The sequence below is a fragment of the Ahaetulla prasina genome, chromosome 17 (assembly GCF_028640845.1).
Source record: "Ahaetulla prasina isolate Xishuangbanna chromosome 17, ASM2864084v1, whole genome shotgun sequence".
Lineage (NCBI taxonomy): Eukaryota > Metazoa > Chordata > Lepidosauria > Squamata > Colubridae > Ahaetulla > Ahaetulla prasina.
The window spans coordinates 3247203-3271103 of record NC_080555.1 but is presented as its reverse complement, the minus strand read 5'-3'; the positions used below and the strand labels follow the sequence as shown (position 1 = coordinate 3271103).

Sequence of the window (23901 nt, the reverse complement as noted above, 5' to 3'; positions counted from 1 at the left end):
AGGGGGTCCAGGACGAGAGGAGAGGAAGGGGAGGCAAGGTTGGCGCTGATCCTGGGTTGCGCCCTTGAAAGCGCTTGGCTGGTTGGCGGAGACCCCTCCCCTACTTCCCCCCGGGAAGAATGGATTTTTTTTGGGGGGGGGAGAGAAAATTGGGGAGGGGGGAGTCCTGGCAAAAGTCGGTCGGGGGTTTCCGTGGGTGTTTGCAAAGCAGAGCCTTCTTTCCCTCCCTTGCTCTATTTTCCTCCCCCTCTCTCTTTTATCTTTCTTTCCTTCCTTCCTTCCGTCTTTCCCGCCCTCCCTTCTCTATTTTCTCTCTCTCTCTCTATTCCTTCCTTCCTTTTTTCTTGCCTTCTTTCCCGCCCTTCCTCCCTTCTCGACTCCTTTCCTCTTTCTCTTCTCTATTCTTCCTCCCTTCTCTCTTCCTTCTTTCGTTTTTTTTTTCTTTCCTTCCGTCCCTCCCTTCTCGACTCCTTCCCTCTCTCACATTTCTATTCTTCCCTCCCTCTCTTCTTTATTCCTTTCTTTCCCTCCTTTCTCTTTCCCTTCCCTCTTTTTCTTTATTTCCTTCTTTCCCTCTCTTCCTCCCTTATCTATTCTTCCCTCCCTCCCTTCTCTCTTCCTTCCTTCCTTTTTCTTTCTTTCTTTCCCTCCCTCACTTCTCTATTCCTTCCTTCCCTTCCTCTCTTATCTATTCCATTCCTTCCTTCCTTCTCCCTCCTTCCCCTCCTTCCCCTCTCTCCCTCCTTCCCCTCTAATCCTTCTCCCCCCCCCTTCTCTATTCCTGCCTTCCTGCCTTGGAATTTAATTTTAATTTTATAGTGGGTATTTGGAGATTTTAACAGAATAGCAGGGTTGCAAGGGACCCTGGAGGTCTTCTAGTCCAACCCCCTGCTCAGGCAGGAAGCTTTCAGGCAAACGGCCGTCTACTCTCTTCTTAAAACCTCAACTTCTACACTGCCCCAAATCTCTGGGTATTTGCGTAAGATTACTTAAAACACACCTCATTCTGATTTAGCAACCATAGCGGAGACTAGCAACGTGGCCGTTAAGCGAAGCCGTCTCTAAGCGAAGCCGTGGTCGTGCTTACGATCTGATTCCGGCAGTCCTTTTGCTCGGCAGGCCCTCGAAGGTCATTCATGCGAGGAATTGGTCGCAGAGCGGGACGGAGCCCATTAAATGGCTTGTGTGATGTGTTGTCGCTGGTGGGGAGGGGTTATTTTATTATTTTATTAATTTATTATACAATTCTCTCCTTTATTAGTTTTATTGTTTTTTTATATGAGGTTTTTCATATTCTTGTAAGCCGCCTGGCGTCGCCACGCGCGAATATAAATTTCCTAAATCACTCAATAAAATGACGTTTTCAACATCACTGCAACTATAAATAATTGTCAATTTACATAAGCCGTCGCTGTCCGATGAAGTCCCTAAACAGGGACCTGCCTATTTAACAAGTTAACAGAGTTGGAAGGGACCTTGGAGGTCATCTAGTCCAACCCCCTGCTATGCTAGCGGCTCCCTAGGTGGCTCAGTGACTAAGACGCTGACACGTGTCGGTCAGAAAGGTTGGCGGTTCGAATCCCAGGGGAGATTCGAACATGAGCCGGGGGGTTGGACTAGATGACCTCAAAGGTCCCTTCCAACTCTGTCACTGTTACTTTGAGAGGGATTTGAACCGCCGAACTGCCAACCTTTCTGCCTCAAAACCTTTAAAACTCCATTTAATACCCAAAGGCAGAGGGGGGGGGGAAATGCCACAATTTAATCGGCGTAGCCCGTTTCCCCGTCGCTGCTCTCGTCATCCGAAACCAGATCATCCGGATTGCAGGCGAAACAGGTTTTGCCGAGGTCTTTCCAGCAAACCCGGCAGTAAACGGTCTCGCAGTCGGGATTCGAACACGTCAACGAACGGCGGGATTCGGGCCGGTTGCAAAGGATGCAGCGCCGGATCAGGAACCGTTTCAGGAAGGGGCACCAGCGTCCGATCTGGTTCAGCAGCGGCTTTCTCTAAAAAAAAGGAGACAAATTTGGGGGGGGTATTGAAATCCCCCCCCTAATTTTTCCACCCCCCCCAAAAAATTAAATATATATATATTTGATATTATAGGCCTCCGGGAAGCAAATTGCCCCCTTTTTTTTTTTGCAAAAATAAAATAGCAGTGATTTGTTTAAGCCGTCAAAAATAAAATTTCAGGATTTCTGTTTTGTAAAAAAAAACAAAACCGGGGTAGGGGGTTGCTCGACTTACGACCGCGATGGAGCCTGTTACTAAGTGAGACGGGCCTCAAGGGCATTTGGCCCCGTTTTTCTGCAGTCGTTAAAGTGAATCGCAATTAAGTTAGTCATATGGTTGTTAAGTGAATTAGGTTTCCTCACTGACTTGGCTCGGCCAAAGGTCTCTGACACCCCCCGGAGACACTGCCGCCGTCGTAAGTATGAGTCAGTTGCCTGGAAAGTGACCCAAGGACTAAACTGGCCCACAAATGAGATCGGCTGGAAGAATCGGCAACGGGTGTCAATTCAACCAGATTTGGGCATGAATGAAGGCCAAATACTTGGGCGGGCCACGAAAACCAACCCTGCGGGGACCGAAGGAGGGAGACACCTATCCGTCTTGGGGCTGGGGCTGCCCGAGGGTGGAGTGCCCCAAAGGAGAAAGGAAGAGGGGGGGGGAAACAAAACACCCGCCTGCCAGCGAATAGGGCGGGGTGGGGGGTTCGAATGCCGCTCCGTCCTGGAAGCCGAGCGCCACATGCCAAAAATATTTGCAGGAGCAGAAATTCAGCCGGAAATAACTGGGCGGAAGGTCAACATATTTGGCTCGGCGTCAAATATGAGTACAGGAAGTCCTCGACTTACGGCCCACAAAGGAAGCCCCAAATTTCCCTGGCTAAGTGAGACGTTTGGCCAAGTTTGGTTCCGTTTCACGACCTTTCCTGCCCCCGGTGGTTAAAGTGAATCGCGGCACTTGTTAAAAGTTAAGTCGCACGGCCGTTAAGTGAATGCGTGGTGACTTTGCTCGTCGCCAAAGCGGATCACGGAACCTCGGGGGACGGCTGAGGCCGTCATAAGTAAGAGTCAGTGGCCGAGCGTCTGAGTTTGGACTACGGGACCGCGGGGATGCTACAACGGTCGTAAGTGTGAAAAATGGCTCTGACTCCAGGACTACCTGATAGGTGGTCCTCGATGTCCGACCCACAATTGAGTCCAAAATTTCTGTGGCTAAGGGAGACCGTTGTTAAGTGAATTTTACCCCGTTTTGTGACCTTCCTTGCCAGAATTGTTGAGTGAATCGCTTTTTTTTTTTTTTAAAAGTGGAGATTTCTTTTCGTGTCGGTTTCCTCACCTGGCCTAGCTCGAAGGGCCGGCACACTTGGGTTTACTACTCACCACTCTCTTGCGCCTCCGAGCGCGCAGAATGATGCGTTTGCGTTGCACAATCACGAAGGCCATGCGCTGGCGCAACATCTCGTTGTAGAGGTAGATAATTCGCTTCTTCTCGCGCTGTCAGGACGGGAGAAAAATGCGGATCAAATCACGCGCTGGCTTGGGGGATTCTGGGAGTTCTAGTCCATCCCAGCTGGCTGGAGGATTCTGGGAGTTGTAGTTCACCCATGCTGGCTGGGGGATTCTGGGAGTTCTAGTTCACCCATGCTGGCTGGGGGATTCTGGGAGTTCTAGTTCACCCATGCTGGCTGGGGGATTCTGGGAGTTCTAGTTCACCCATGCTGGCTGGGGGATTCTGGGAGTTCTAGTTCACCCATGCTGGCTGGGGGATTCTGGGAGTTCTAGTTCACCCCTTTGGGCTAGGGGATTCTGGGAGTTGTAGTTCACCCGTGCTGGCTGGGGGATTCTGGGAGTTCTAGTTCACCCATGCTGGCTGGGGGATTCTGGGAGTTTTAGTTCACCCGTGCTGGCTGGGGGATTCTGGGACTTGAAATCTACAGCACCAATATTTGCTGGGAGATTCTAGGAGTTGTAGTTCACCGGTGCTGGCTGGGGGATTGTAATCCGTCTGTGCTGGTTGCAGGGTTCTGGGAATTGCAGTCCACCCATGCTGGCTGGGAGATTTGGGGAGTTGTAGTCTATCCATGCTGGCTAGGGGTTCTGGGGAGTTGCAGTCCACCTGTTATGGCTGGGGAATTCTGGAGTTGTAGTCCACCCATACTAACTGGGGGACTCTGGGACTTATAGTCCATTCAGGCTGACTGGGCATTTTGGGAGCTATATAGTCCCACCATGCTAGCTGGGGGATTCTGGAGTTGTAGGCCATCCATGCTTGCACAGATGCAGTCTGGGAGTTGTAGTCCACTCATGCTGGGTAGGGGATTCTGGGAGTTGAAATCCACCTATGCTGGCATGGGGATTCTGAGAACTGAATGCTGGATGGGGGATTATGGGAGTTGAACTCTGCCCCTCTCGTAGCTCAAAGACATACAGACTCCAACGGATGCAATTTTGCAACCCTCAATTCTCACCGCCAATTTTGCACCCAGCATCCCATAATTCCGGCTTGTCTGCTCCGGTTGTGCCCTTCTCCTTTATTTTCGGGGTGGGGGGCTTTGAGGGGCAAACATGGGAGGGATGGACCGATCTATCCGCCCTCCCACCTTGGGGAAATAGAAGGCAGCGATGACTCTCCGGATGCGGAAAACGTAGACTTGCAGGAAGCATAGCACCAGCAGGGCGCCTAGCGGGATGGCGGCCTTCATGTACTCATCCTGGCTCATCCCTCGCGGTTCTGGCAAACACTCTGGGGAGGGCGGGACAAAACACAAAGGGGAGTTTGGGGGGGGAGGGGGTCCCAGGGCCGCTGGCCAGGTTGCAGATCCTTCCGCCGAGGAATACAAACAAGAAACCGGCCAATCATGGTTACCCATCATGGTTTGTTTCTCAATCTTGGTTTAAGTTCCCTGTTTTAAGAGGGGTGGGACTTCAACTCCCAGAATTCCTCAGATAGCATAGGAGTTGGAGTCAACCATGCTGGCTGGGGGATTCTGGGAGTTGGAGTCCTCCCATGCTGGCTGGGGGATTCTGGGAGTTGGAGTCCTCCCGTGCTGGCTGGGGGATTCTGGGAGTTGAGGGATTCTGGGAGTTGGAGTCCTCCCGTGCTGGCTGGGGGATTCTGGGAGTTGGAGTCCTCCCGTACTGGCTGGGGGATTCTGGGAGTTGGAGTCTTCCCATGCTGGCTGGGGGATTCTGGGAGTTGGAGTCCTCCCGTGCTGGCTGGGGGATTCTGGGGGTTGCAGTTCTCCCATGCTGGCTGGGGGATTCTGGGAGTTGGAGTCCTCATATGCTGGCTGAGGTATTATGGGAGTTGGAGTTCTCCCATGCTGGCTGGGGGATTCTGGGAGTTGGAGTCTTCCCGTGCTGGCTGGGGGATTCTGGGAGTTGGAGTCCTCCCTTGCAGGCTGGGGGATTCTGGGAGTTGGAGTTCATCCATCTCAAAACTGCCAAGGTTGAGAACCATCGTTATAGAGCCTCCAGCAGCAGAGGAAGTCTAGCAGCAAAATGCAGGGGGTCACAGCGGTCTATAAGCCCACCCTTGAAACATCTGATTGGCTGAACAGAAGCCGTCCCCTCCCACCCACCTGGGGCCAGGTGACCCCTCCTGCTCGCCGCCTCTTTACCTCCCCCCCTCCCCCGCCTTACGCAGGTTGTTGGTCTCCATGACCATTTCGGAGGAGGTGTTCAGGGCCCCGATGGTGCTCCGGAGGAGTCGGGCCATCATGGTTTCTCCGCCAACCTTGACTTCCAAGTGGTGGCTGCCTGCGGTGGAAGGGAAGGGAAGGTTAGGTTAAGCCAGCTTCGGTTAAACCAGGGTTTCTCAACCTGGCCTCAAAGTCATCCCTAGAGTTGAGCGGAGAGGGGAGATTTGAATTCAGGTCTCCCAGTGCCTAGTCTGGCAGTTTCCAACACGGGAAGGTTTTCAAGAAGAGACTGGACAGCCACTTGTCTGAAATGGCCTAGTAGGGGGTTGGACTAGAAGACCTCTAATGACCCTCCAACTGTTATTCTACTATTCTTTCTTTCTTTCTTTTTCTTCCTTTTTTTCCTTCCTTCCTTTCTACTTCCTTTCTTTCTCCTTTCTCTTTCCTTCCTTCTTTCCTTTCTTTTTCCTTCTTTTTCCTTCCTTCCTTCCTTCCTTCTTCCTTCCTTCCTTCCTTCTTTTTTTTGTTCCTTCCTTCCCTTCCTCCTAGGGGGTTGGATTAGAAGGCCTTCAAGGTCCCTTCCCTTCTGCTATTCTTCCTTCTTTTCTCCCTCCCTCCTCTGTCTCCTTCCTTCCTTTCTTCCTTCCTTCCTTCCTTCCTTCGTTCTCTCTCTCTCTCTCTCCCCTTTCTTCCTTCCTTCCTTCCTTCCTTCTTCCTTCCTTCTTCCTTCTTTCCTTTCTTTTCTTCCTTCTTTCCTTTCTTTTCTTCCTTCCTTCTTCCTTCCTTTCTTTTCTTCCTTCCTCCTTCCTTCTTCCTTCCTTCCTTTTTCTTTCTTTCTTCCTTCCTTCCTTCCTTCTGCTATTCTTCCTTCTTCCTTCCTTCTCTCTCTCGTCCTTCCTTCATTCCTCCCTTCTTCTGTTCTCTCTCTCTTTCCCTTCCTTCCTTCGTTCTCTCTCTCTCCCCCCCCTTTCTTCCTTCCTCCTGCCCTCCTCTTTCCCTTCCTTCCTTCCTTCCTTCCTTCCTTCCTTCCTTCCTTCTTCTGTTCTCTCTCTCTCCTTCCTTCCTTCCTTTGTTTTCTCTCTCTCTCCCCCCCCTTTCTTCCTTCCTCCTGCCCTCCTCTTTCCCTTCCTTCCTTCCTTCCTTCCTTCCTTCCTTCCTTCCTTCCTTCCTTCCTTCCTTCCTTCCTTCTGGGGGCTTTTAACAAGGATTTCCTGCCTGGGCATGTGGTTGGACTAAATGACCTCCGAGGTCCCTCCCAGCTGTTCTGCCTTCCCCACTGAGCTCCATCCATTTCATTAAAGGAACCGCCCTTGGGTGTGAATTCGATTTCCCCTCTGCCCAAGGACTGAGGGCTGGGCCGTTGGAAGGGGTGGGTGGTGGGTGGGAGAGAGGGGAAGCGGCTGCCCTTCCGGACCAGGGTGCGGATTCATCCAAGGAGGGTGGGGGCGGGGGTCACTCACTGCGGAAGGAATACTGGATGAAGGAGTGGTTCCGGATGGTGCTGAAAATGGTGTAGAGGAGCGAGTCCAGAGCACAGGCGGTCAACAGGAAGACCAGGGGGGGCAGGCAGCCCAGAAGCTCCAGCAACTGGGGAGGGGGTGGGTGGGATTGGAAAGAGCAGGCATGGCAGAGAAGGAAGGGAAGAGAGAAGAAGAGGGAGGGAGGAATGGAAGGACAGGGAAGCAAGGAAGGAAGAAAGGAAAGAGGGAAAAATAGGAGGAACAAGTGAAAAGAAGGAAGGAAGAAAGGAAAAAATAAAAGGAGGAAGGAAAGAAGGAAGGAAGGAAGGGAAGGGAAGGACAGGGAAGGGAAGAATGAGGAAAAAATAGGAGAATCAAGTGAAAAGAAGGAAGAAAGAAAGGAAAAAGGAAAGGGAGGAAGGAAAGAAGGAAGGAAGGAAGGGAAGGACAGGGAAGGGAGGAATGAGGAGCAAGTGAAAAGAAGGAAGAAAGAAAGGAAAAGTAAAGGAAGAAGGGGAGGAAGGAAAGAAGGAAGGAAGGAAGGGAAGGACAGGGAAGGGAGGAATGAGGAGCAAGTGAAAAGAAGGAAGAAAGAAAGAAAGGAAAAAGTAAAGGAAGGAAGGAAGGAAGGAAGGGACAAAGAGAAAAGGAGGGAGGGAGGAAGGAAGGAAAGGAAGGAAGGAAACGAGAAAAAGGAAAGGATCGAAGGAAAAGTCAAAGGAAGAAGGAAAGAAGGGAAAAATAAAGTGAGTGAGTGAGTGAGTAAGGAATGAGAGGGAAGAAGGAAAAGAGGAAAAGAGAATAGAGGATGGAAAGAAAAAGTAAAGGGAAGGGAGGAAGGAAAGAAAGAAGGAAAGAAAGGACAAAGGAAAGGATGGAAGAAAGAAGTAAAGGGAGGGAAGGAAGGAAGGAAGGAAGGAAGGAAGGAAGGAAGGAAGGGGAAGGGATGAATAGTCGGCTGAGATCTGAGATTATGAACAAACTCAGAATGAAGGCAGAGGGCGATTTCTGGCTTTCAGTGAATACCAGGTTGAGCCTGGCCTTTGCTTCCACCCAAAGGGTCCTCAGGGAGAAACACCCCCCCCCGCCCACCCCCTTCCCCCTTGCCCTCCCCACCTCTCCCCACCTCCCCCCAGCTGCCCTGTGCGCCCCCCCCCTGCCCCCACTGGCACTAACCACACTCTTGGTCTCCGCTGGCTGGAAGGCCAGGCGCAGGGGGTCGACGATCCGGCTTTCCTCCGCACGGCGCAGGGGCAGAAGGGTCCGCTTCTTCTGCACATTTTGGGGAGGGGGCGAAATAAAAGGGACACAGAGCCCCCCCCCTCTGAGGCTGAACCACAAAACTACCAAAATCTATTTGCCACCAGCCTTTTTTTTTTTTTTTTTTGCATCGGAGACTTCCAAGATAGACTGCTGCTGGTGCAGGAGGTTCCATTAGCATGGAAGGCAGCCCTCCCAACACACAAAGGTTTCTGGGACTCTTCGCCTGCCTCTCTAATGTCTCTCCCGTCTCCACGCCCCCCCGCCCCCCCACCCCCAGCCTCATTCACGGTAGCTCACCTGTTTGCGGCGCCTTGCGTCAATCTGCCGGAAGTAACGGGAGACATAGAGGTTATCAAAACGGATGTCTTCGTTGTATTTGTTGGTGTAGGAATAAGCCCTGGGAAAGAGAAAGAGAGACGTGTGGGAACTTTTCTCAGCAAGGAGAAAGAAAGAAGGAAAGGAAGGAAGGAAGGAAGGAAGGAAGGAAGGAAGGAAGGAAGGAAGGAAGGAAGGAAGGAAGGAAGGAAGGAAGGAAGGAGAAAATAGAAAAAGAAAGAAATGAAAGAAGGAAGGAAGAAAAGAAAGAAGGAAGGAAGGAAGGAAAAAGGAAGAAAAACAAAGAAAGAAGGAAGAAAGAAAGGAAAGAAAGAAGGAAGGAAGGAAGAAAAGAAAGAAAGAGAAGGAAGGAAGGAAGAAAGAAAGAAAAAGAAGGAAGGAAGAAAGAGAAAGAAAAAGAAAAAGAAGGAAGGAAAAAGGTAGGAGAAAGAAAGAGAAAGAAGGAAGGAAGAAAAAGAAGGAAGAAAGGAAGAAAAAGAAAGAAGGAAGCAAGCAAGCAAGCAAGGAGGGAGGGAGGGGAGGGGAAGGAGGAAGGATGGAGGAAGGAAGGAAGGAAAGGAAGGAAGGAAAGGGAGGGAGGGAAGGAGGGGAGGAAGGGAGGAAGAAAGAAAAAGAAAGAAAGGGAGACAGATGTAGGTAGGTAGATAGATCAAGAGAGAGAGAAAAGAGAGAGAGAGAGAGAGCCAAAAATAGAAAGATAAAGATCAAGAGAAATAAATAAAGATAGAAATAGATAGATAGAAAGATAGACAGAGACAAAGAGAGATAAAGAGAGAGAAGACAGAGAGAGAGAGAGAGAGGCCAAAAATAGATAAGAGAGAAAAAAAAAAAGAAAGAAATAGAGAGATAGAAAGATAGATAGAGATAAAGAGAGAGAAGACAGAGAGAGAGAGAGAGCGCCAAAAATAGATAGATAAAGAGAGAGAGAAATAAATAAAGATAGAAATAGAGATAGAAAGATAGAGAGAGAGAGAGAAGACAGAGAGAGAGAGAGAGCGCCAAAAATAGATAGATAAAGAGAGAGAGAAATAAATAAAGATAGAAATAGAGAGATAGAGAGATAGATAGAGACAAAGAGAGATAAAGAGAGAGAAGAGAGAGAGAGAGAGAGGCCAAAAATAGATAAAGAGAGAGAGAAATAAATAAAGATAGAAATAGAGAGATAGAAAGATAGACAGAGACAAAGAGAGATAAAGAGAGAGAAGAGAGAGAGAGAGAGCCAAAAATAGATAGATAGATAGAGAAATAAATAAAGATAGAAATAGATAGATAGAAAGATAGACAGAGACAAAGAGAGATAAAGAGAGAGAAGACAGAGAGAGAGAGAGAGCCAAAAATAGATAAAGAGAGAAATAAATAAAGATAGAAATAGAGAGATAGAAAGATAGATAGAGATAAAGAGAGAGAAGACAGAGAGAGAGAGAGAGCGCCAAAAATAGATAGATAAAGAGAGAGAGAAATAAATAAAGATAGAAATAGAGATAGAAAGATAGAGAGAGAGAGAGACAGAGAGAGAGAGAGAGAGCCAAAATAGATAGATAAAGAGAGAGAGAAATAAATAAAGATAGAAATAGATAGATAGAGAGATAGATAGAGACAAAGAGAGATAAAGAGAGAGAAGAGAGAGAGAGAGAGAGAGAGCCAAAAATAGATAAAGAGAGAGAGAAATAAATAAAGATAGAAATAGAGAGATAGAAAGATAGACAGAGACAAAGAGAGATAAAGAGAGAGAAGACAGAGAGAGAGAGAGAGCCAAAAATAGATAGATAGATAGAGAAATAAATAAAGATAGAAATAGATAGATAGAAAGATAGACAGAGACAAAGAGAGATAAAGAGAGAGAAGACAGAGAGAGAGAGAGAGCCAAAAATAGATAAAGAGAGAGAGAAATAAATAAAGATAGAAATAGATAGATAGAAAGATAGACAGAGACAGAGAGATAAAGAGAGAGAAGACAGAAAGAGAGAGAGAGCCAAAAATAGATAGATAGATAGAGAAATAAATAAAGATAGAAATAGAGAGATAGAAAGATAGATAGAGATAAAGAGAGAGAAGACAGAGAGAGAGAGAGAGAGCCAAAAATAGATAGATAAAGAGAGAGAGAAATAAATAAAGATAGAAATAGAGAGATAGAGAGATAGATAGAGACAAAGAGAGAGAAAGAGAGAGAAGAGAGAGAAGAGAGAGAGATGCAGGTGACAGCCCCTCTACCCTACACCCACCCTTCTAAAATGGACCCCAACTCACGAGGCGAAAACCAGGATAAACATGCAGGAGAGCAGGACCCGCATCATGTTGAGGGCTGTTCCCAGGTCTTTCCCGCTCTGGTACACCTGCTCGTTGACGTTGTCTACCAGGTGTTTGTGGGACGACAGGTTCGCCCCCACCAGCATCTCTTGCTGCTCTTCCTGGGGGGGGGGAGGACACAGAGGGAGGGACTCCTTTACAGGTGGTCCTCGACTTACGACCACTGGTCGAGCCCAAAGTTTCCGTTGGCCAGGTGACTTTTGCCCCGCTTTACGACCTTTGTCGTCGGAGACATTAAGTGAATCGCTGCACTTGTTACGTTAGTCCCGCCGTCGTTAAGTGAATCCGGGTTCCCCCTTGAACTTGGTTCATCAGACGGTCGCAAAAGCCGGGATCACGTGACCTCGGGACGTCATAAATATGAGTCGGCGGTCAAGCCCCTGAATTTTGAATCCGTGACCGCAGGGATGCTCCGACGGTCGTAAGTGTGAAACGCAGTCCTTTTTCAGTGCCGTGTTCACTAAACGAACAGGCGCAAATCCAGGACCGCCTGTACGTCGCCCTCCCCCAACCACCCACCCCGAATGAGATATGAGTTGCTCAGACCGGGTTAAACAAACCATGATCTATCTGACAGACCTGGATGACAACGCTGGCGGTGAAATCTTGGTTTAAATTTTCCACCGAGCTGTTCACCCGGTCGTACGTTTGCCCAAAGTTGCCTTCCACGGGGATCTTGTCCTGGCACCACGTGTTCATCACTGGAGAAGAGAGAGAGAGAGAGAAGGGAGGGGAATGACGAGATCGAGCAAGTGAGTCAGGTTGCAAATATATATATTTTTTTTTCAAGGGAAGGAGGCAAAGGAGCCTGGGTAAGACTGTACCGCTTCACAGGATGGGTGAAGAGGGTGAACAGAATGGCTTCACACACCTGTTTCCAATGTCCTTGCAGGTAGAAAGCTAGGAAAGGAATTCCCTGTGTTTTTTTTAAATAAAAGTTTTTTATTTTTTAACAAACACACAATCCATTTTTTGGCCGAGTCCCAAATTTGTACAGCTTTTAGTTATCTCCCAACCACAATTTATATATTTCGCTTTTTCCGGTAATATTCTTTTCTCTCTAATTTTTATTTTCTTTTCTTTGTTTCTGTTGTATAACTAATCTTTCCATTCACCCTGATCTCTAATTTTAGGCAGTTTTTCTCTTCCTTTGCTCCTCCTCTCATTGCTTCCTCCAAGTTAAAACCCTTTAGTTTCAAATCAATCGTGGTTTTTTTTCCCTAATATTTTTAACCCTAACTCTAAATCATCCTATTCAAATATTTCCCCATCACTCCGGAAACCTGATAAGTGGCTTTTCTTGCAAAGCTAGCTTTCTAGCTGCGGGGAAGTCACTCGCCTTTGGCCAAATGGCAAAGGAAGTTGAATTTCATGGGAATGCACAGCAGGTGGTTGACCAGGGGCACGGCGATCGTCTGCATGCAAGACCGATGTTTGGTCTGGAACCAGGTCTGACAACGCTTGATGGCCTGCTGGATGATACCTGCAAGGAAAGTGGAATTCCCACGTTTTCCCCAAGAATTTGAGGGTTCAAATCTCTCCAAGCGCAAGAGGTTTGGAGAACCAAATTCCCTTCGAGTCCCGCTTTAGATACCAAAGCCGGCTGGGTGACTTTGGGCCAATCACCAGGAGACGGTGAGTTCTAGTCCTGCCTTAGGCAAGAAAGCCAGGTAACTTTCGACCAATCTCCAGGAGACGGTGAGTTCTAGTCCCTCATTAGGCAAGAAAGCCAAGTAACTTTCGACCAATCACCAGGAGACGGTGAGTTCTAGTCCCTCCTTAGGCATGAAAGCCAGGTAACTTTGGGCCAATCACCAGGAGACGGTGAGTTCTAGTCCTCCCTTAGGCCTAAAAGCTGGCTAGGTGACTGGCTAATCACCAGTGAATTCTAGTCCTCCCTAGGTGACTTTGGACCAACCACCAGGAAACAGGGAGTTCTAGTTCCACGTTAGAAACAAAAGCCAGCTGGGTGACTTTGGGCTAATTACCAGGAGACGGTGAGTTCTAGTCCCACGTTAGACACAAAAGCCAGCTAGGTGATTTTGGGCCAATCATCAGGAGACGGTGAGTTCTAGTCCCTCCTTAGGCATGAAAGCCAGGTAACTCTGAGCCAATCACCAGGAGACGGTGAGTTCTAATCCCTCCTTAGGCTTGAAAGCCAGGTGACTTTGGGCCAATCACCAGGAGACGGTGAGTTCTAGTCCCTCCTTAGGCATGAAAGCCAGGTAACTTTGGGCCAATCACCAGGAGACGGTGAGTTCTAGTCCCTCCTTAGGCATGAAAGCCAGGTGACTTTGGGCCAATCACCAGGAGACGGTGAGTCAGCTAAGGAATTCTGGGAGTTGAGTCTTCAAGCTGCCGATGTTTAGAGACCCCAGCTCTGGGGTTTGAAAGCTCAGCTGAAACTCACTCCGAAGGCCACCTTCTGGGCGTCTTACTTTTGCAACGCATCCGCGTCTTTGCCTCGTAGACTTCCTGCGTCGAGGCGCTCCCTTCGGCTTCGCGCGCCAACCGGCTTTCCGTGCCGGCTCGGCTCGCCACTTGCTTGTTCAGCTCCGCGAAGGACCGCGAGATATTTTGGGACTCGCTTCTCAACGTCTTCCCACTTCTCTGCGTTGGAAGACAGCCGTGAGAGCCAAAGCAGAGGCCCCTGGCGAGCCTAAAAGGACTCTTCCCAGCGTAGATTTCTAGTCCTCGTGAAGTTACTCAACTTCACGAGGACTAGAAACCTAGGCTGGGAGGATCTTTCTCCTTGCGTTGCCTCTTCGCACAACCGGCGTTGGACGCAGCCATCGTCTAAACCCATGTTTCTTAACCTTGGCAAAACTTTTAAGATGGGTGGACTTCAATCCCCAGAATTCCCCTGTCAGCGTGGTGGCTGGGGGTTTCTGGGAGTTGAAGTCCACTCACCTTAAAGGTGCTAAGGTTGAGATACCACGTTAAATCGTGCAGATTTAAAGGAAGTATACTCCGCCCATCAAACATGCTGGGCAGATAATAATAATCCAAAATCAAGATATTAATTCTTTAATGTGTCCTTTTAGCGTAAAAAGGGAAATTAATACTGGATTTTATTTAATCTAGGCTACAATGCATTAAGATGAGCCTCCAAGCTGCATTTTAATAGCAGGGCAGGTGGAACTCCAAAACCCATAACCAGGCAGTTAAATTGGCACCAACGGATTTACTATTTGCTACTATTTATTATTGGGGTGGGGTGGGGGTTGGACTAGATGACCTACAAGGTCCCTTCCAACTAATCAAATCTAATCTACTACATCATTTTGAAATTTAAAGGTGAGCCACCCACAAAGTTACGGAAATGGCATTAAAACTTTTTCGCTGAATTACCCTCCTCCTCCGGCCTTTGAATGAACCGCCCCTCAAGAGGACTAGCAACTTGGCAAGCCTCAGCGCCGTGTTATTCTCACCACCATGTCTTTGAGGATTTTCCGCATCGGCGCCAAGGAAATTTTCCACGCCTTTTTGGAGTTTTCGATCTGCAATTCTACCGTGCAGCTGATGGATCGCACCACTTCACCGAGATTGTGACGAATATTTGCCACCGGGCCTGCCGAAAGGGATAGAGGAAAAAAGAAGATGATAGCGTAGGGGGGACCATAGGTTCCAAATTTTCCAAGTGAGGGGCAGAAAAGGCGCTAGTCCACATTGGCAATTGAAGCTGAAAAGAGGAAACAAGATTGCAGCCGACCCAATTTTCAAAAGTGAGGAAATGCTGCCCTCCGGTGGCTGCGCTTGGAACTATGCCCCCCCCAAAAAACAAAGATACAATATTAAAGGGGGGAGTTTAATGCTGCCCTCTAGTGTCTCGATGCGGCAATCGCAGCTTAAAGAGAACGCTCATAAAAATATTGCATGTAATTTTTTAAACAAATTTTTTTTTATTTGCATTTATATCCCGCCCTTCTCCGAAGACTCAGGGCGGCTTACACTATGTCAAGCAATAGTCTTCATCCATTTGTATATTATATACAAAGTCAACTTATTGCCCCCAAAAATCTGGGTCCTCATTTTACCTACCTTATAAAGGATGGAAGGCTGAGTCAACCTTGGGCCTGGTGGGACTTGAACCTGCAGTAATTGCAAGCAGCTGCTGTTAATAACAGACTGTCTTACCAGTCTGAGCCACAAAGAATAATATTTTTTTTAGAACCGAGTGTCTTTCTCTATTTGTATCTGACGTTGGCATAGAGGGGTACAATTTCAGAGGCTGATACACGTTGCAGGATAAATGGTTTTTGGCGTTTAATGTGGAAATTTTCCTCCTTCGTTTTTTTTGTTTTTTTTAAAGAAATCTTTTTCCCTGTTTAGGAACAGAAGGACAGAAAGAGAAAAAGAAAAGAAAAATGAATATATAAAAAAGACTTTGCCGTTCTGATCAGTTTCTGTGCAGCAAATCCATCTTAAAGAAAGTCTGTTTCCATCATTTAAGAATCAAGCTGAGTGACTTTGGGCCAATCGCTAGGAGATGGTGAGTTCTAGTTCTGCCTTAGGCATAAAAGCCAGCTGGGTGACTTTGGGCCAATTGCTAGGTGATGGTGAGTTCTAGTTCTGCCTTAGCCATGAAAGCCAGCTGGGAGACTTTGGGCCAATCACTAGGAGATGGTGAGTTCTAGTTCTGCCTTAGGCATGAAAGCCAGCTGGGAGACTTTGGACCAATCACCAGGAGACGGTGAGTTCTAGTTCTGCCTTAGCCATGAAAGCCAGTTGGGAGACTTTGGGCCAATCAGCAAGAGACGGTGAGTTCTAGTTCTGCCTTAGACATGAAAGCCAGTTGGGAGACTTTGGGCCAATCGGCAGGAAACGGTGAGTTCTAGTTCTGCCTTAGCCATGAAAGCCAGCTGGGAGACTTTGGGCCAATCACTAGGAGATGGTGAGTTCTAGTTCTGCCTTAGGCATGAAAGCCAGCTGGGAGACTTTGGACCAATCACCAGGAGATGGTGAGTTCTAGTTCTGCCTTAGCCATGAAAGCCAGTTGGGAGACTTTGGGCCAATCGGCAGGAGATGGTGAGTTCTAGTTCTGCCTTAGCCATGAAAGCCAGCTGGGTGACTTTGGCCCAATCGCCAGGAGACGGTGAGTTCTAGTTCTGCCTTAGACATGAAAGCCGGCTGGGTGACTGTGGGCCAATCACCAGGTGGCGGTGAGTTCTAGTCCTGCCTTAGACACGAAAGCTGGCTGGGAGACTATGGGCCAATCACCAGGAGACAGCGAGTTCTAGGGTTATTGTAGAAGGGGAAGAAAATAGGAGGCGGAAGGAGAGTTAGTATGTTTGCAGCTTTGAGTTATTTTAAAAATCATAAATGCTGGATGCCATCCCATAAAATGAACAAAAATCTTGGTACCGTCAAAGACAGCGGCTAGCATGTACGTGAGAATATAAAGCCGTCCTTCCTTCCCCATGAATTTGGGAACTACCAAGAGGCTGGCGCATCGGAATTGCGGAGAGACGCCCCATCCAACAGCAGCCACGCCTGGAGAAAAAAAAGCACAGCACCAAGAGCCTTCGTCGGTTTTTCGACCGTCGTGTTTTTTACGACCATCCCTGCCCGCCTGTCATCTGCCATGGATGAGCTAAAAACATGGATTGTTCATTGACGCTCCCCTGTCACGTCTCTGCGTGTCGGCGGGATGCTAACTCGGGGAACAGCACTAGAGGAAGCTTTCAGGAAGAGACTGGGCTGGCATCTGTCAGAAACGGCATCCGCAAGACCTCCATACCAGTAATGAGTTTCACTGATCTTCACTACTGGTTTGGAACTGTACGTGTGTGTGCGGGCTTGATTCGCTCACGTACGGCGCTTCTGCGCGTGCACAGAGCCTTCTGATGATGTCCGAGCGGGTGGGTGGAACCTCCCGCTGATGCCACTACCCGGTTCTCCCAAACCGGTGCGAACCGATAGAAACCCCAGCACTGCTCCGCACGGCTTGTTTTCAAGCCAGCAAAATGCTGCAGGAGGACTGGATCGGACCGGATTACAGTTATGCGGCCTCAAGTAAGTGCCTGATCTGGATAGAAATCTAGCAACATCCTATGTTAATACTACAGTTTCATGCCAGATTTTTTCATACCGAAGGTCCATCTAATCTACACTCAACCATCTATCATTGACCGCCTGCTATTTCTATTTGCTACCCTGCTGTTCGGTCTTGTATTATCATGTCATTTAGACGATCGCATTTTTATGATTAGTTAGTTGAATCATTAAAAAAAAAAATGCAATAGTATAAATAGCCTTTTCTGCCTGGCGAAGCGATTTAGTATTAAACAACGGGGTACAAATTTAGAAATAAGAAGTTTTGTGACGTATGACTGTAACTTTTTGTTGCTATCATTAAGGGTTAAATTGTACCCTATGACCATCATTTATATTGTAAATGTTGTACCTTGATGAAGGTATTTTTTTTTTCTTTTTCTTTTAGGTACACTGAGAGCATATGCACCAAAACAAATTCCTTGTGTGTCCAATCACACTTGGCCAATAAAAATTCTATTCTATTCTATTCTATTCTATTCTATTCTATTCTATTCTATTCTATTCTATTCATAATAAATGTCTGCCTGTAATATCTGGTAGAATAGATAGGAAAATGGTTATAGTAGTAGTAGTAGTAATAATAATAATAATAATAATAATAACAACAACAACAACAACAACAACAACAACAACAACAATGGAAAATTTCTGTCCCCAGCAATCGAAAACTAAAAGGGTTATCAGTGCATGTAACATAGATGTCTGTATGGGTAAGACTATCAACCATGCTATCAAGCAAAACCAAGCATTTAACAGTGAGTGCCATACCATGTGCACTAAACCAACAGGTGGCATGAAAGTAGGGGCAGTCAACACAGGTTATGTAGACAGTAAACACAAGATCAATCCAAATGGACTCAAATGTCTATACACCAATGCACAGAGTATGAGGAATAAACAGGGTGAATTAGAAATCCAAGTAAATGAGGGTAGATATGATATTGTTGCCATTACGGAAACTTGGTGGGATGAAACTGACAAATGGAACATACAGCTAGAGGGATATAAATTATTTAAAAGAAATAGACCAAATAAAAGAGGAGGTGGAGTTGCACTATATATAAGAAATAACTACATCTCTACAGAAATAGAGCACAACAATGATGAAAATCATCTTGAATGTATTTGGGTCAATATAAAAGGGTGAAAACGATATTGCCATAGGTCTATACTATAGGCCACCCAACCAAACAGAGGAAGTAGATGAACTTTTGCTAGTCAGCTAACTAAGGTATGTAGGAAGCACATCACAGTAGTAATGGGGATTTTAACTACCCTGACATCAACTGGGAAACAAACTCTGCACCAAGTGGAAGATCCAACAGGTTCCTAACAAACCTAGCAGACAACTTTGTTTCCCAAAAATAGAGAAGGCGACAAGGGATCAGCCATATTGGACTTAATTCTCACTAACAGAGATGAAATGATAGAAGGTGTTGAAGCTACAGGAACCTTGGGGCAAGTGACCACGCAATATTGGAATTCAACATTAAGCAAATACAAGTAGTAGAACAAAGTCAAACTAGAGTCTTGGACTTTAAGAGCTAATTTCAATAAACTTAGAGATCTTGAGAAGGATTCAATGGATGAGAATCCTCAGGGGAAAACAACTCAAGAAGCTTGGGAAATTTTGAAAAGTGAGATTATAAAAGCACAGTCTAACACAATACCAATGAAGAAGAAAATAGTAGATCACAAAAGAAACCAGCATGGATGCATAAAGAACTATCTGACAAATTGAAAGACAAAAGGACAAATATAAAAAGTGGAAAGAGGGCAAATAACTAAGGCAGAATATCAGCAAATAGCCGAGCCTGTAAAGATGAAGTGAGGAAAGCTAAGGCTCACAATGAACAAAGGCTAGCGACAAAAGTAAAAATAATAAAAAGCTTCTTCCAACATGTTAAAAACAAGAAAAAGTCAAGGAAACAATTGGCCCATTGCTGGGAGAAAGTGGCAAGAAGATGACAAGCAACAGGAGAAAGCAGATCTACTTAACTCATATTTTGCATCTGTCTTTACACAAAAGGAAAAAACAATCCAACCTATCAAAAACAGCACTACAAAAAACAGATTAGAAACACAAGTTAAAATAGGGAAGAAAATGGTAAGTGAACACCTGTCTACCCTAGACGAGTTCAAATCACCAGGATTACACCCCAAGGTTCTGAAGGAACTGACAGACGTGATCTCAGAACCACTGAACTATATCTTTCAAAGATCCTGGAGCACAGGGGAGCTGCCAGAGGACTGGAAAAGAGCTGATGTAGTTCCCATCTTCAAAAAAGGAAAAAAAACAGATCCAGGAAACTACAGACCTATCAGTCTGACCTCAATACCGGGGAAGATTCTGGAAAAGATAATCAAGCAACGAATCACCGAACACCTAGAAGCAAACAAAGTAATAACCAAAAGCCAACATGGGTTTGTCAAAACAGATCATGCCAGACTAATCTTATCGCATTCTTTGACAAAATGACAAAATTAGTAGACCAGAGGAATGCTGTTGATATAATTTACTTGGACTTCAGTAAAGCATTTGATAAAGTAGACCATAACCTACTACTAGATAAAGTAGAAAAATGTGGGTTAGACAGCACCACCACCAGATGGATTCGTAACTGGCTGACCAACGCACTCAACGTGTAGTCCTCAACGGAACTACATCCACATGGAGGAAGTATGCAGTGGAGTACCCCAAGGCTCTGTTTTAGGCCCAGTACTCTTCAACATCTTCATCAATGACTTGGACGAGGGATAGATGGGGAACTCATCAAATTTGCAGATGACACCAAGCTGGCAGGAATAGCCAACACTCCAGAAGATAGGCTCAAGTTACAGAAAGATCTTGACAGACTTGAACATTGGGCGCTATCTAACAAAATGAAATTCAACAGTGAAAAGAGTAAGGTTCTACATTTAGGCCAAAAACAAAATGCACCAGTACCGTATATGTGGTACCTTGCTCAATAGTAGTACCTGTGAGAGGGATCTTGGAGTCCTAGTGGATAACCATCTAGATATGAGCCAGCAGTGCAGCAGCTGTTAAAAAGCCAACACAGTTCTGGGCTGCATAAACAGAGGATAGAATCAAGATCACGTGAAGTGCTAGTACCACTTTATAATGCCTTGGTAAGGCCACACTTGGAATATTGCATCCAGTTTTGGTCGCCACGATGTAAAAAGATGTTGAGACTCTAGAAAGAGTGCAGAGAAGAGCAACAAAGATGATTAGGGACTGGAGGATAAAACATATGAAGAACGGTTGCAGGAACTGGGTATGTCTAGTTTAACAAAAAGAAGGACCAGGGGAGACATGATAGCAGTGTTCCAATATCTCAGGGGCTGCCACAGAGAAGTGGGAGTTGGGCTGTTCTCCAGAGCACCTGAGGGTAGAACAAGAAGCAATGGGTGGAAACTGATCAAGGAAAGAAGCAACTTAGAACTAAGGAGAAATTTCCTGACAGTTAGAACAATTAATCAGTGGAACGAATTGCCTGGAGAAGGTGTAAATGCTTCAACACTGGAAATTTTAAGAAAATGTTGGATAACCATCTGACTGAGATGGTGTAGGGTTTCCTGCCTGGGCAGGGGGTTGGACTAGAAGGCCTCCAAGGTCCCTTCCAACTCTGATGTTATGTTATGTTATGTTATGTTAACAACAGAGTTGGAAAGGACCTTGGAAGTCTTTTAGTCCAATCCCCTGCCCAGGCAGGAAACCCTACACCACTTCAGACAAATGGTTATCCAACATTTTCTTAAAAATTTCCAGTGTTGGAGCATTCACAACTTCTGGTGGCAAGTTGTTCCACTGATTAATTGTAGTAAAGAACAGTGGAAAGAAAGAAGAGGAAGGGGAAAAAAAACAACACATCTTAAGCCTGGGTCAAATGCCGCCCCCCTCTCTGGCCCTCTGAGGTCAAACACAACCCTGGTGCGGCCCTCAATGAAATCGAATTTGACACCCCTGGTGTAGGGTCTGCTTGGGCAGGGTGGGGTTGGACTAGATGACCTACAAGGTCCCTTCCAACTCTGTTAATCTGTAAAAAACGGGCGAGGAGGAAAACTTCCCTCTATTTCTTCTCTCTCTCTGCTGGGATCTCGCTTTCTCCTCCAAAGCCAGTTCTTACCTGCCATGCCGGCCAACAGTTCGAATTTGGTCTGTTCCCTGATGGTCATGGGAAAAATCAGGATTCTGGCAAGACCTGGAGAACCAGAATTCTAGATTTTAAGACAGATCCTTGAGGTGGGAGGAGAAAAGCAACAGGCGTCCGATTTTATTTCCCCCCCACCTTTCCCCCCCAGCAGCCTCAAAATTATTATTTGTTCCAAGCCAGATTCTCGGAGTTTTCTTTAACAAGATTGATTGAGGATCCCAGCAATTGAACGATAGATTTAACTGTTTTCTACATGGGCTTTTTCAACCCGTCTTCGTGTGTGAGTGTGTGTTTTCTCTCCTGGCTCGCCACGATTCTGTGACTTACTCAAGGCAAATAATATCCCGAGTCCTGCCCCGAGAAAAAACTTGGTCGGCCGAAATTCATCAGGTTTGCTCCACAGGAAGGAGACGAAGATTTGGGGTAAGAAAGAACTGAGAAAGTGCTTCAGGGCTGTGCAGAAAGATGGGAAAAAATGACACCATCAGCAGATAGATTTAAAACAGTATTTAAAATTTATCCAAATTCTCTTTACGTTGGAGGTTAGATGCATATTTGAGCAGGGTGTGGAATGCATTTAATTCTTTCTATCTATCTGTCTGTCTATCATCTCTATCTAGCTATCATCTATCATCTCTCTCTCTCTATCACATCTGTCTATCTATCTATCTATCATTATCATGTATCATCTATCATTCTGTCTCCATCCATCCATCCATCTATCCATCCATCCATCCACCTGCCATCATCTATCTATCTATCTATCATCCATCCAATCATTAGATATAATGATCTTCTATCGTTCTATCTGTCTCCATCCATCTATCCATCCATCCACTCATCTACCTGCCATCATCTCTCTCTCTCTCTCTCTTCTCTGTCATATCTATCTATCTATCTATCTATCTATCTATCTATCTATCTATCTATCTATCTATCTATCTATCTATCTATCTATCCAATCATTATATCTATCTTCTATCATTGTCTCCATCCATCTATCCATCCATCCATCCATCCATCCACCTGCCATCATCTCTCTCTCTATCTATCCAATCATTATATCTATCATCTATCATTCTATCTGTCTCCATCCATCCATCCATCCATCCAATCTATCCATCCATCCATCCACCTGCCATCATCTATCTATCTATCTATCTATCTATCTCTCTCTCTCTCTCTCTCTCTCTCTCTCTCTCTATCTATCTATCTATCTATCTATCTATCTATCATCCATCCAATCATTATATCTATCTTCTATCTGTCTCCATCCATCTATCCATCCATCCATCCATCCACCTGCCATCATCTCTCTCTCTATCTTCTCTGTCATATCTATCTATCTATCTATCTATCTATCTATCTATCTATCTATCTATCTATCTATCTATCTATCTATCTATCCAATCATTATATCTATCTTCTATCATTGTCTCCATCCATCTATCCATCCATCCATCCATCCACCTGCCATCATCTCTCTCTCTCTATCTTCTCTGTCATATCTATCTATCTATCTATCTATCTATCTATCTATCTATCTACCTACCTACCTACCTACCTTTCTTTCTTCTTCTCCCTCCCCATCCCGTCTTCTTTCCGTATGGCGTGTCTTTTAGACCACCACAGCGCTGGGGGCGGGGATTGCAATCCGCCCCCTCCCCTCCATAATCCGTTAAAATGCTCTCTTTCCAGGTGAAAGCGGGGTCTCGTACATGAAAAGCCATTTTCTTTGTAAAGTTTTAAAGTTAAAAGTTTTTTTAAAAAAAACCATCTTAATCTTGGTTATAAAATGTTAGGGATGGAAGCCATCATTGGCTTTTCAAAGGTCTGCTAGTTAACTATCATTGTTTGCCATCACCGTATTTCGTTTCCTTCTGAAACCACCGAAGGTTGGATCCGCTACTCAACGTTCTCTTGAGGACTAGAGCCTTGGAGGCCGGTTTTCCAACTGATCTTCCCTGCTAAATGGGGCCTGTGAAATAATATGTTTGTTCTCTCTCTAGGCTAGACTTACTCGTGTTGGGCGACTTGAAATGTTTCTCTTTCTGCCTTTTGAGCCTCTGATATTTTCCTCCCATGTCTGGGGTTCGAAGGTTGCCCCCGAAGGCCGGCTGGACCGATTCAAAGCCCCGGCGAAGCCAGAAATCCAAACTCACCTTCAAAACATTCTAGAAAAACAGATAAATTCCGGCAAAGTCTTGATTAGAAGTCTGATGTCACAGAAGCAATAGATATATATATAGAAGGATGTTCCATATTGTACTTGGAGCTACCATCGTGCGAGGGGCTGCTTGATCAAAATAGGCCCAATTCCCCGCAGCGAGAAAGCTAGCGTGTCAGGGAAAGGAGCTGTTTATCCTGATCGGCTACATTTCGGCACGCGGGGAGTTGGTGGTTAGATCTGTGGAAGACCTCCCCCCACCCACTGCATGGTTGCCATCCAAACCTTACTTCTGTGGAATGAATGTGGAAGGGGCGCCACCCAGAGATCTCCCATCACTTTCTCCCCATTCAAGTTGCAAAGAGTGGATGAATCAAGCTGGATTTGAGTTGATTAAGTAGGCAGGGCAGCCACGGCAGCTGTTTTGTGCTGAAACCTAGCACTAAAAAAGCATTTTCCAAGTGGGGCAGATTAACGGCGTTAGAAGGGGACCCTGGAGGTCT

General features: G+C 46.2%; 1 protein-coding gene across 1 annotated transcript; it reads right to left on the bottom strand.

Moving 5' to 3' along the window:
• Positions 1–787: 787 nt before the first annotated feature.
• DCST1 (DC-STAMP domain containing 1) lies at positions 788–23377 on the bottom strand. Its single transcript, XM_058160313.1, has 16 exons — positions 23252–23377; positions 21559–21684; positions 21205–21279; positions 16382–16510; positions 14449–14588; positions 13456–13627; positions 12357–12500; positions 11597–11718; positions 10958–11118; positions 8672–8771; positions 8288–8383; positions 7112–7238; positions 5653–5769; positions 4611–4753; positions 3391–3504; positions 788–2007 (listed from the first exon to the last, which is right to left on the bottom strand). Exons 1-16 carry the CDS (start codon positions 23313–23315, stop codon positions 1762–1764), a joined length of 2076 nt encoding a protein of 691 aa, XP_058016296.1. The 5' UTR covers positions 23316–23377; the 3' UTR covers positions 788–1761.
• Positions 23378–23901: the final 524 nt, after the last annotated feature.

Coding starts and splice junctions, on each gene's coding strand:
- DCST1 (XM_058160313.1), bottom strand. CDS start 23,315: ATGGGAGGAAAATATCAGAGGCTCAAAAGGCAGAAAGAGAAACATTTC. Junction 13,628..14,448: donor AAATCCTCAAAGACATGGTG/GTGAGAATAACA, acceptor CTTCCAACGCAG/AGAAGTGGGAAGACGTTGAG. Junction 12,501..13,455: donor GACGCGGATGCGTTGCAAAA/GTAAGACGCCCA, acceptor CTTTCCTTGCAG/GTATCATCCAGCAGGCCATC.